This window comes from Elephas maximus, chromosome 2 (assembly GCF_024166365.1).
Source record: "Elephas maximus indicus isolate mEleMax1 chromosome 2, mEleMax1 primary haplotype, whole genome shotgun sequence".
In the NCBI taxonomy this organism is placed as follows: Eukaryota; Metazoa; Chordata; class Mammalia; order Proboscidea; family Elephantidae; genus Elephas; species Elephas maximus.
Window position 1 is genome coordinate 211,285,463 of NC_064820.1, and position 11,845 is coordinate 211,297,307.

The window sequence follows — 11,845 nt, forward strand, 5'->3', positions numbered from 1 at the left end:
TTTCTTTTATAATACTAAATGTTGCATATCAAAATAAATAACAGTATTCTTTGTAGATTTATCAATTTTTAAATTGTCGATAAATGCAGAAGATGAAGTTTAACATAAAATATTGTTAAGGGTAACATTTCAAGCCTGAAATAGTGGGAACTTTTGACTAACCAAACAGGTATGACTAGGGCTTCCTTAATCATAACATTAGATCTCTTACTCAACTGTCAATTCAAATCATTAAAAGCCCTCAGCGTTTGATAAACAATATATATTAATGATATTATATATTAAATTTATGTAAAGAAAATAAAAGAACATTAGATCTCTTACTCAACTTCCAATTCAAATCATTAAAAACCCTCAGCATTTGATAAACAATATATATTAATGATATTATATATTAAAAAACTACCTCTATATAATTCCAACCAATAATCTCAATTTACTTCTAAAAATATAAATTTCAACTAAAAACATAGGGTTTACCTAAGCAATTTCCTGTAAATTGCCTGATTAAAATAGTTTATCATGATTTTCCTGATGGCACATTTTATTTGTTCATTTCTAAGACTATAGATTACTGGGTTGAAGGGGGGGAATTATAGAATAGAACACAGAAAGCATTATATCCCAGATGGTTGCAGAGATTCCAGACGGCCTTAGGTACACACAGAAGCCTGAAGTGAGGAAGACTGACACCACGAGGATATGAGGGATGCAGGTGGAAAAGGCCTTTGCTCTGTTGTTTCCACTTGGGAACTTGAGCACAGTAGAAAATATGTGAATGTAAGACCTGATGATGAAGATGAAACAGCTTCCACCACTCCCCAGACCAGAGGCAAAGATTATCATCTCACTACCAAACGTGTCAGAACAGGAGAGCTTCAGCAGAGAGGGGATGTCACAGAAAAACTGATGAATAACATTGGAATGACAAAAAGGGTGCCTGAAAGTGATGCCTGTGTGGAATCCTGAGTAGACCAGACCACCGAGGATGGAAGGCAGTGTCATGTGGACACAGACTCGAAGGTTCATGATCACAGGGTAATGCAGAGGCTGGCAGATGGCCACATAGTGGTCATGGGCCATGAAGGTGAGGAACAGCAACTCCACATATACGAAGAAAACCACTAGGAAGACCTGAGCTACACATCCTGCCTTTGAAATGGCACTGCTGTTAAGCAGATTGTTGACACATGAATTAGGGACTGTTACAGAAATGTAGCATGCATCCAAGATGGACAGATTCCTGAGGAAGAAGTACATGGGGGTGTGAAGGCTCTTGTCCAGTGTGGTGACAATAACAATGAGAAAATTCCCAATGAGAGTCACAAAATACATCAGAGAGAAGGATACAGCATGCAAAACCCGTAGTTCCCATTCATCAGAAAACCCCATCAGGAGAAATTCAATCATCATGGTGGAATTGCGCATCTCTGGGTGAGGCAGCTACGCATGGGAGGCAACGAGAGAAGCCCTGAAGCCCTGAACACACGAAGACTTAAATTATGAGAAGATAGCTTTCAATTGATTTTTTTTTCTTGCCCCCTTCCTAATTCTAATCCCTACTGATGTTCCTAATATTTTGGAATGTCAATTTTGTATTGCTTCGGTAGCCCCCATAATATTCCTATTCCTACTGTAAGAGTGAAGTGAAAGTCACGACCACTTTGTCATAAACAACACACATATGTAGAAATATTTCTGTGTGAGTATGTAATTTTCTCATGATAAAATAGATATAAATATTGATGGAGTTCTTGGGTGACAAATGGTTAACATGCTTGTTGCTAACCAAACCTTTGCATGTTTGTATCAAACCAGAGGTGTCTCAGAAGGTCTGTGATCTTCTTTCAAAAAATCAACCATTGAAAATCCTGTGGAGCACAATTCTACTCTAACACACGTGGAATCACCATGATTCAGAGTTGACTCAATGGCAAGGATTTTTGTTTTTAATATACATATAGGTTATATTGATATAGTTGGCTTTTGAAAGGAACTATGCAGATAATGGTATTATATTGGATAATTGGAATAAAATATTTTAAAAGCTTTCCCAATTTGTTTCATGTATTTTGGATCCCTGTCACATCTTTCTTTGTCTTTTATGGTGGTTTTTGTGTTAAAGTCTATTTTATCTGAGGTTAGTATGGCCCTTCCTGCTCTTTTTTGGTTGCTGTTTTTTAATATATTTTTTCCATTCTTAGATTTTTAATATATTTATGTCTTGGTTTCTAAGGTGTGTCTCTTGTAGACAGCATATTAATATGTCCTTTTTTTTTTTTTATCCATTATGTCACTTTCTGTCTCCTTCTGGATGCATTTAGGCCATTTCCGTTCAGTGTGATTATTGATAGATTTGAGTTTATTGCTGTAACTTTGTAGTGCTTTTTTTTTTTTTTTGCGGTGCTGACTTTTTCTTTGTTCCTCTTACACTCCTGTGCTGAATTCCTTTTGTTTGTGGATTTTTTGGTGTTGTTGTTTTTTTCCTTTTTGCAGATTTTGTGTTTACTGAGACTTTATGTTTTTCTTTATTTTGATAGCAGTTTTGTGTCACAGATTGAATTGTGTCCCCCCAAAATATGTGTCAACTTGGTTGGGCCATGATTCCCAGTATTGTATGATTGTTTACCATTTTGTTATCTGATGTGATAGTCCTATGTGTTGTAGATCCTATCACTGTTATGTAACGAGATGGATTAATGGCATTTATATTGATGAGATCTACAAGATTAGATAGTGTCTTAAGCCAATCTCTTTTGAGATATAAAAGAGAGAAGTGAGCAGAGAGACATGAGAACCTCATACCACCAAGAAAGCAGCACCAGGGACACAGCGCATCCTTTGGACCTGAGGTTCCAGCACGGAAATACTCTCAGACCAATAGAAGACTGATTATAAGGACCTTCTTCCAGAGGTGACAGTGAAAGAAAGCCTTCCTCTGGAGCTGGTGCCCTGAATTCAGACTTCTAGCCTACTGGACTGTGAGAGAATAAACTTCTCTTTGTTAAAGCCATCCACTTGCAGTATTTCTGTTATAGCAGCACTAGATGACTAAGATAGTTCTTTAACTTTCTTTTTGGTTACCTTGAAATTTACCCATCTTCCTAAGTTGGAATCAATCTTTTATTGCTTCATATCACCTTGACTTCCTCTCCATTTGGAAGTTCTGTACTTACACCATTTATTCCTTCTTTTATTGTCCTGATGTTGCCATTTACAATTGACCTCTTTGGTTCCCTGTTCTAAATTTTTTAGTTTTGTTTTATCCTTTAGGGTTCTTTACTTAGGTTGGCATCTGGCTGATGCAGTCTTTCATCCTAAATTCAGGCTATTGTCTGATGTTGCTAGTTCTCTAACCAAGGGTTTCCCTTTAATAATTCTCATAAGTTTGATTTGGTTTTTACATTTCCCTTAATTTCTTTTTATATGTAAATGTCCTAATTTCACTCTCATGTTTGAGCAAGAATTTTACAAAGTATATTATTCTTGTTTGGCAGTTATTTTCTTTCAGAATTTCATATATGTCATCCCATTGCCTTATTGCCTGCATGGTTTCTGCATAGTAATCAGAGTTTAGTCTTATTGTTTCCTCTCTGTATGACTTTTCATTTTTCTCAAGCTCTCTCAGCATTCTTTCTTTGTCTTTAGTTTTAGCAAGTGTGATTATGGTATGCATTGGTGATTTTCTTTTGGGGTCTACCCTTTATGGAGTTCTTGAGCTTCTTGGATGGTCAGCTTTTTGTCTTTCATGATATTATGGAACTTTTCTACAGCAAATCTTCAATGATCCTCTCTGTGTTTTCCATTCCCCTCCCCCGTTCTAGAACTTGCATCACAAGCAAATTTTTTATTTTAATTTTATCTCACATCTTTCTCAGAGTTTCTTTATTTTTCTTCACTCTTTTCTCTGATTTTTCTTGAAACAAAGTGGTATCCAAAGGTTTGCCTTCATTTTGCTGATCCTGTCTTCCATTGTTTCAAATTTACACCTAAAACCTTCTATGACTCTGTCCATTTCTGAGATCTTGTTGTTTATCTTTTGGATTTCTAATTGCTGTTTTTGCATGATTTCTAGTTTTTTTTTTTTTTTTTTGATGTTTTGTTCCTGCATTGTTTTCTTGAATTCTTCCATTGTTTTGTCCTTCTTTTCCATAATTTTGCCTGTTTTTCATGATTTTGTCTGTATTTTCCATAATTTGTCTATTTTTTCCTTATTTTTTGTCTGTTTTCCTTCATCTCTTGGAATGCCCTGAATATTAGAGTTTTGAATTGCCTATCAGATAGTTCCAGTGTTTTTTCTAGTACAAAAAGGACATCTGAGGTTTTATTTTGGATTCTTTCTGGAGCCATCCTAAACTTTTTTTGTTTTGTTTTGTTTTAAATATGTTTTGATATAGTCTGCTGTCTTTGAGACATTCAGGAATTATTTTCCTCATTTATTGATTGTAGATTTGTCTCATCCTGATTTTTTTATTTTATTTGGTTATTATCTAGGCAGGCAGGTTGGGCATTCTTTGTTGTTTGTTTGTCTGTGGGCACAATATTTCTCACCACCTTGCCCAGGTGGACAAGGGCAGTTGCTTAGTTATGGTGCAGCAGGACAGGCCCAGCATAGAGGGTAGGGCAGGGATGGGTTGTTAGTGACACATATTGGTGCCGATAGGGTGGGGTCAGGGGGCAGTGCAGGGCAGCATCTGGTGGTCTGCACCTGTGTTGCTTGGGTGCGTGTCACTCAATAAGCAGCATAGTTAGGCTGGAGAGAAGGAAGAGTATGTTATGTGTGGAGCTAAGTGGGTGTGGGTAAGAGGAGAGATAATGTAGAGTAATATAGAGAAACAGAAGTGGCATGGACTGGGGAAGCCATGTACTGGAGGTCCCTCAGCTGATTGGTGTGACACAGCCTGTCAAAAAATGGCAGAGATGGCACCTGAAGAAAGGAAAGTAGAAAGGGTCAAGAAACCAAAAAAAAAAAATGCTCTGAGGGAGCTCACAAGTGTGGTGGCATGGACCAGAGAAGTGGCTCCCCAGCTGAGCATCATGGCCTGCCCATTAAGAAGGAACAGAGATGGCGCACGGAGCCAGCTAGGCAGAAGAAAGGAAAAGAAGGAAGAGATAGAGAAAAAAAAAAAAATAGATAAAAAACAATAACAACAGCAAAATAAATGGCACTGAAAGAACCAGCTGGTGGCGGCAGGGTGAATCCAAGCATCAAGGAGCTGGCATCTCTCAGGCTGAACAACTGAAGCCTGCCAGAAATTCTGAGAGGCCACACAGAGGAAGAAGAGTAGTGGGTGGGAAAACATGTATCCATGTTTACCAGGAGCTCTGTCTTCTGCTGGGAGCCCTGTGGAGTTGCCTTCCTGCATTCCATGTCCACAGTTCGTTGTAGCTGAGGGGTCCAAGACGGCATGTACATGCCTTATTACCTCCTAGGGGACCTCCACTCTGTAGCTCTCCTCATTCTCTGTTCTCTGTCAGTTTCTTATCCCATTTGGTGCTTGGTTGAGTTCTTTAGCCCTTCATTTGACACTTAGGATTCCAGGATTGACAATTGTATCTGTTTTGCTTAGTTTTTTGGGTCTTTGCTGTAGTGGTGCTTTTGTGTATAGCATCATGTTGCCCTACATTGTGTTTTTATATTGTTTTAATAGTGCTATTTATTTGGGATTATTAAATTATTTGGAAATGATTCATGAGGAGAAACTATAGGGTGACACTTAAAGAGATGGAGCCTCAGAGCAAGGCAGTAGTAATAAAATTCTAGCTGTTCAGGGAATCTCCATTCCGTAGACAAATGGATCTTATACATAAGAAAAGATGTTTAGCTGCCCACATTGTAAGAAAAATACAGATCAAAATTTGTGGGAACCTGTTAATAACTTATCCTGTTCGAGGTTGCACAAAACTCTATGCCTCTTTGTGGGAATACAAATGAACAATTCTATCCCATTCAGGGGTATTAGGCAACATCAATCACTATCCAGCATATACTCTATAGCCTAGATATCCCACTTCCGGGAATATTCTGTCCACATTAGCAGAAATACAAGTTTATCACATAGTATTTAATTGCAAAGGATTAGAAACAATCCAATGGCCTCTCAGTGGAAGGCTCATTAAAGACCTCAATATAATTCAGTACTCTGCAACTCCACAAGAAAAGAGGAAACCTTGTACACCTCCACAGAAAAATCCTCAGATGTCCTGTGAATCAAGTACAGTAGAGAAAAGGCTAGAAAATTTACCATTGCTAATCACTCATGCAGGGGATTACAGATTGTATACATATTTTCTTACATTATAAAAAATGGAACAATATTTTAGAAAAAGTTTAGACCAATGGAAAGGAAGGGAGCCCTGAGGATTGGTATAGTACCAAGACTTCTCCGAACATACCTTCTTTTGTTCTTTTGACTTTGAACAATGTAAAATGTCACTATTGTTGTAAAGTAACAACTTCCACCAAAGTCTTGTGCAACAAAGAGATCTTTATTGTGGCACATAGCAAAACAAAAAGTGGGAAATTGGTTACAAGCACTCAGGATGTTAACAGACTCAAATCCCATTTTTTGCTTTCTGAGGTGTCACAATAAATTGGCACTATAACAGATTGGTGCTGAGGGAAGTCTTCACTCACAAATTCTTCTTCAAAAGATATCCGGAAGACCTGGACTGCTTGTTGATGCCACAGCACCATTGTATTCCAATTTCTACGCTTTGTGTCCCCTTTAGAGATTCTCCAACTGAGGTAAGTGCTATTAAAGTACAAACTTTATTGCCTTTCTGCATAATAGGAGATGTTGTTTTGACATGTTCTTTTGACTGATCTTGGGATCTTTCATTTGAAGTATCATTTTGAGATTTCTTGTTTAAGCACTCCATCTGGAGGTCTTTTGGCTATTGCATTTCTTGATTTTATGTTTTTGTTTTTCTCCTGTTCATTTCTGCATTAGCTAACAAAAGAAAATGGGAAAAACTAATAACAAGAGTGAGAAAAGCTCCGCATCCAGGACACCTGCTGCCTACATGGTTCAAAACTTTCTTGTCACTGTTGGTCAGTATTTTAAAAAATGGCACTCTCTCACTAAGAACAGTGAGGCTGAACAAAGGCCACTAAGGGGAAGTTATGATTTGGCTAAACTATTATACTTGATATGTAAACTAGAAAGTCAAGGGTTTTGCATAAAATGATCACAATGGGAAGTTTTTTTTTTTTTTTTTTAAACTGGTGTTCTGAGGCATCCCATTGGCAACGTCATGAAAAATTTGCCTCAGCACAGGAATTGTGTCTAAGCAAGCCAAACAAATTCAAACATTGCAAAAAGTGTTGGCAGGTGGTACAAAATTGGACTTAATCAAATCATTGCTTTCCAACCTATATCCTTCCAGTCTATAAGACTTAGATAATTTGTCTTTATCTGAAATGCCATTTGCTAAGTCAGAAGATATTGAGCCCACAGTTACCTTAGTAGTTAATCAAGGGCCCAAAGAGCCAAAGGCAGGAACCCTGAGGCCTCCTTCCATCCATGGTCAAAGGCTGCATTAGGGTCATTGAAAGAGTTCCCTGATCCAATGGAGCCTCCCACAAATTTATTCATGAATTTAGGCCATTATCAGAAAAATAATATGAGACAGGTTCTGCACATATCTATAATTTAATAAATTTTTTGTGAGGTCCTGGTGATGCCCATCAGTGGGTGGAAATATCAAAATGGATAGATCCTGAAAAATCTTTGTCATTGTAGGTGTCTGTTAGATACCAAGGGATTAATAGGAGAGCTTATAGATTGTTTCCTCAAAGTTTTCTGTTCAAAAATCAATTGGGCAAAATTGTAAGCTTGTGATAAAGAAAAGGATGATCTATAACTACAGAGATAAAAAATTATCTAAAATGTTCATAAAACATTCAGGGTTAAAAATTACTGGTGAAGGGGCTAAGATCACTTTTAATTCACTATTTGTAGGAGGATTGAATCCTGAATTAGCCAAAATGGTAAAAACCCATCAGTTAAATTGGAAAAGTATTGATACTTATGAATTAGCCACTTCAGCCTATAAGTTAAACCAAACTGTGGAACAGTGGTTAAGACCTTAGCAGCTAATGAGAAGTTCAGCAGTGCAAATCCACTAGCTCCTTCTTGGAAACTGTATGAGGCAGTTCTACTATGTTCTATAGGGTTGCTATGAATTGGAATAGACTCTATGGCAACAGGTTTTTGTATTTTTTTATTTTTTTAATGGAACAACAAAAGGCTGAGCAAAACACAAAGAAAAATTAATTGCTCACCAATTGCAATGGTTATAGAAACCTATGGGAGCAAAGCCAAAACAAGGGAATTCTCCCACCAATTATACTGCTCCCATGGTGTGTAACTATTGCAAGAAACCTGGTAATTTTAAAATAGATTGTTTTAATCTTAAGAATAAAAAAAAGCTGACTCCTTCAGCACACTCTTTAGACAAATCAATGTTGTGATGCCCTTGGGAGATTATAGAGGTTTTGGCAGTAGTGCCCTTGTCGCAATGGAGATAAATAACACTCCAAGTAAATGGCGGAGCTTCGTACTTTCCTTGTGGACATGGGAATGACACTATTGGCAATCAACCCTGGAGTACGCAAAAGCCTCTTTCCTGGATTACTTAAACTTCTCATGTCTTAGGGGTTTCCAGTGAGGAACAAATTTTAACCCATTCTTTAATCATACCAGTTTCTTTAAGGCCAGTAGAAGACTACATCCGTTTTTACTATGTAATAGTACTCTTGTAAATTTGCTAGGGCACGATCTTCTTCCTAAGTGTAAATGCTGTATTCAGTTTACAAACGAAGGGGATAGATTACTCATTTTCCCTGACATTGAAAATAAAGATAAGACTCAGACTCCTGAGATAGAAGAAACACTTTATTACAAGATCTTTTGATATCAGAGGAAGAGGAAACCCCACCCTTAGGAAAAAAGGAAGAGGAAACCTCACCCTTAGAAAAAGAACCTCTCTAATTATGGGTTCCTCATCTAAGATGTTGGCGGCATTCTATCAACTGAACTTATTAAAGCCTAAATAGACCGTACTAAGCCCTTACCAAAAGTAGCTCAATACCCTTTAAAACCCGCAGTAAAGGAAGACTAAAACCTATCATTCAAGAGTAGAAAAGGCATTGTTCATTCCATGTACTAACATGTCATGGATTGAATTGTGTCCTGCAAAAATATGTGTATCAATTTGGCTGGGCCATGATTCTCAATATTGTGTGATTGTCCAACATTTTATCATCTGATGTGATTTTCTTAAGCGTTGTAAATCCTATCTCTATGATGTTAATGAGGTGGGATAGGTTACAGTTGTGTTAATGAGGCAGGCCTTAATCTACTAGATTGGATTTTGTCTTGAGTCAATATTTTTTGAGATATAAAAGAGAGAAATGAGCAGAGAGGCACGGGCACCTCATACCACCAATAAAGCAGTGATGGAAGCAGAGCATGTCCTTTGAACCTGGGGCTCCTTCACAGAGAAGCTCCTATTCCAGGGTAAGATTGATGAGAAGGACCTTCCTCCAAAGCTCACAGAGAGAGAAAGTCTTGCCCTGGAGCTGACACCCTGAATTTGGACTTTTAATTTACCAGACTGTGAGAAAATAAATTTATCTTTGTTAAAGCCATCTATTTTTGGTATTTCTGTTATAGCAACATTAGATAACTAACACATAACACTTGTAATACCACAGTATTTCCTGTCAGGAAAAGTAATAACTGCAGTTGGTGATTTGTACAAGATCTTAGCACTATTATCTACAATGTTATCCCATAAACCCCTGTTGTTATAAATCCACATTTGCTATGAGTCCAAATTGCACCAGAAGCCATATGGCTTACAGTCATTGAACTCTGAAGTGCGTTTTCAGTATTCACTTTCATCCAGACAGCCAATTTTTGTTTCCTTTTATGTGGGATAATCAAGAATACTCTTGGACTGTCATGCCCCAAGGATTTATGGAGAATCCTATCACTTTTCCCAGATTTTACTTGCTTACTTGTTGCTTTTACCTTTTGAATATAAATATATGTTGCTCCAGTATGTTGAAGATCTTTTAGTTTGGTTTAACACAAAGCAAGCAAACATACAAGGTAGTTTTCTGTTATTACTTCATCTAACCATTACAGGTCATAAGGCATCCAGAGAAAATTTACAGTTTGCCCTTCCATGAGTAAAATATTTTGGTCATTTAATCTCAGAAGAGGGAATCTGAATTGACCCCAAATGAATAATAATAATAATAAAAAATAGCAGTTATCTTTTCCTATTCTATACCTACAATAAAGGAGCAGTAAAGGGAAATTTTATGATTGTGTGGATATTGTAGAGCTTGGATTCAAAATTTCTCTTTGCTAACACAACCTCTTTATGCATATCTTAAGGGTAATATATCTGAACTTTTTGAGCTGTATATGGAAGCTGTGCAAGATATAACCAAATTAATAGAATCCCTAAGTCACACTCCAGCTCTTGGATTCCCTAACTTTTCTTTAGATTTCTTTCTCTTCCTTTCTGAAAGACAAGGAAATGCATTAGAAGTCTTAACTCAGACGCATAAAGATAGACAGAAACCTGTAGGGTAATGCAGTATACAATTAGATCCAGTAGCCAGAGTTTATCCTCCATGTCTTCAAGTGGTTGCAGCCACTACCAAATTAGTAGAAACAGCAGCTGATATAATAATATAAATAATTTAGATTTTTATGTTCCACATGCAGTTTCTGCCATCTTAAATTCTTCTCTAGCCCAACACCTTTCTGCTAGCCAACTAACTTCATATGAAACTTTTCTAGTTGTCCCCAGCCTTAGATTACATAGTGCAGGGGCCTTAAATCCAGTTACCCTCAAGCATGATTGCAATGATGATGACGTTAATCATGGCTGTTTTGACTTAACAAATCAACTTTTATCTCTTAGAATAGATCTGCAAGAAATTCTGGTCTCAAACCCTTCACTTATGCTGTTTGTAGATGGCACCTACCTAAAACCTGAAGCCTCTAGTTCTAGATATCAAGAGAATGCACTGTCATTTCTGCGGTAGATGTATTGGAAAGCAGACATTTGTCTAAAATAACCTCAACCCAACAAGCTGAGTTTATATCCTGGACAAGAGCATGCAAGTTGGCAGAAGTCCAGTCAATGTGTGTGTGTGTGTGTGTGTGTGTGTGTATTCTCATTTTGGGTATGGAGTGGTCCATGACATCGGAATGTTATGGAAACAAAGGGAACTTTTGATTTCCTCAGGACAACCTGTAATGATTGGTACTTTAGTGGCCAATGTGCTGGAAGCTGTCTTATTATCCTCTGAATAGTAACAAAAATACAAGCTCATCAACCTAAATGGAGCCCCCAAACACAGGAAGTAAAGTGAAATTGATTGGCCAATGCAGCTACTAAATTGGCTGCATAACATCCAGTACTGTTGCACATAAGATTGCCATGAGCCAGAGTGGACTCTAAGGCAGCTATCTATCTATGTATCTACTTATCATCTATCTGGAAAACCAATTTATTATTTGAAAAATTAGTAAATAGAGGCGGTGAATAGAATATTTATCCTGCCATATAGATTAAAAAAAAAAAAAAGGACTTGACATCATAGTAGCCAATTAGTGGATGAATGCAAGCTTGTCTTTATATAAACTCTCCCCTTCATACATAAGGAAAAAAATGATACAATTAAAATATTTAAATTCACAGTCTTTAATGAAATACTGGATCCAAGCAACAATCTTTAATATGAGAGAGCTACACAACATGTGCCTTCTGTGAAATGTACTCAGGAAAGTACTTTTGCTAAAAATCAAACTTAAAG

The 11,845-nt window shown here is 37.1% G+C and overlaps 1 protein-coding gene across 1 annotated transcript; it reads right to left on the reverse strand.

Annotated features, from left to right (window-relative positions):
- Positions 1-564: 564 nt before the first annotated feature.
- Positions 565-1,428, reverse strand: LOC126070479 (olfactory receptor 14C36-like). Its single transcript, XM_049874677.1, has one exon. The coding sequence runs from the start codon at positions 1,426-1,428 to the stop codon at positions 565-567; it is 864 nt and encodes a 287-aa protein (XP_049730634.1).
- Between the last annotated feature and the right edge of the window lie 10,417 nt (positions 1,429-11,845).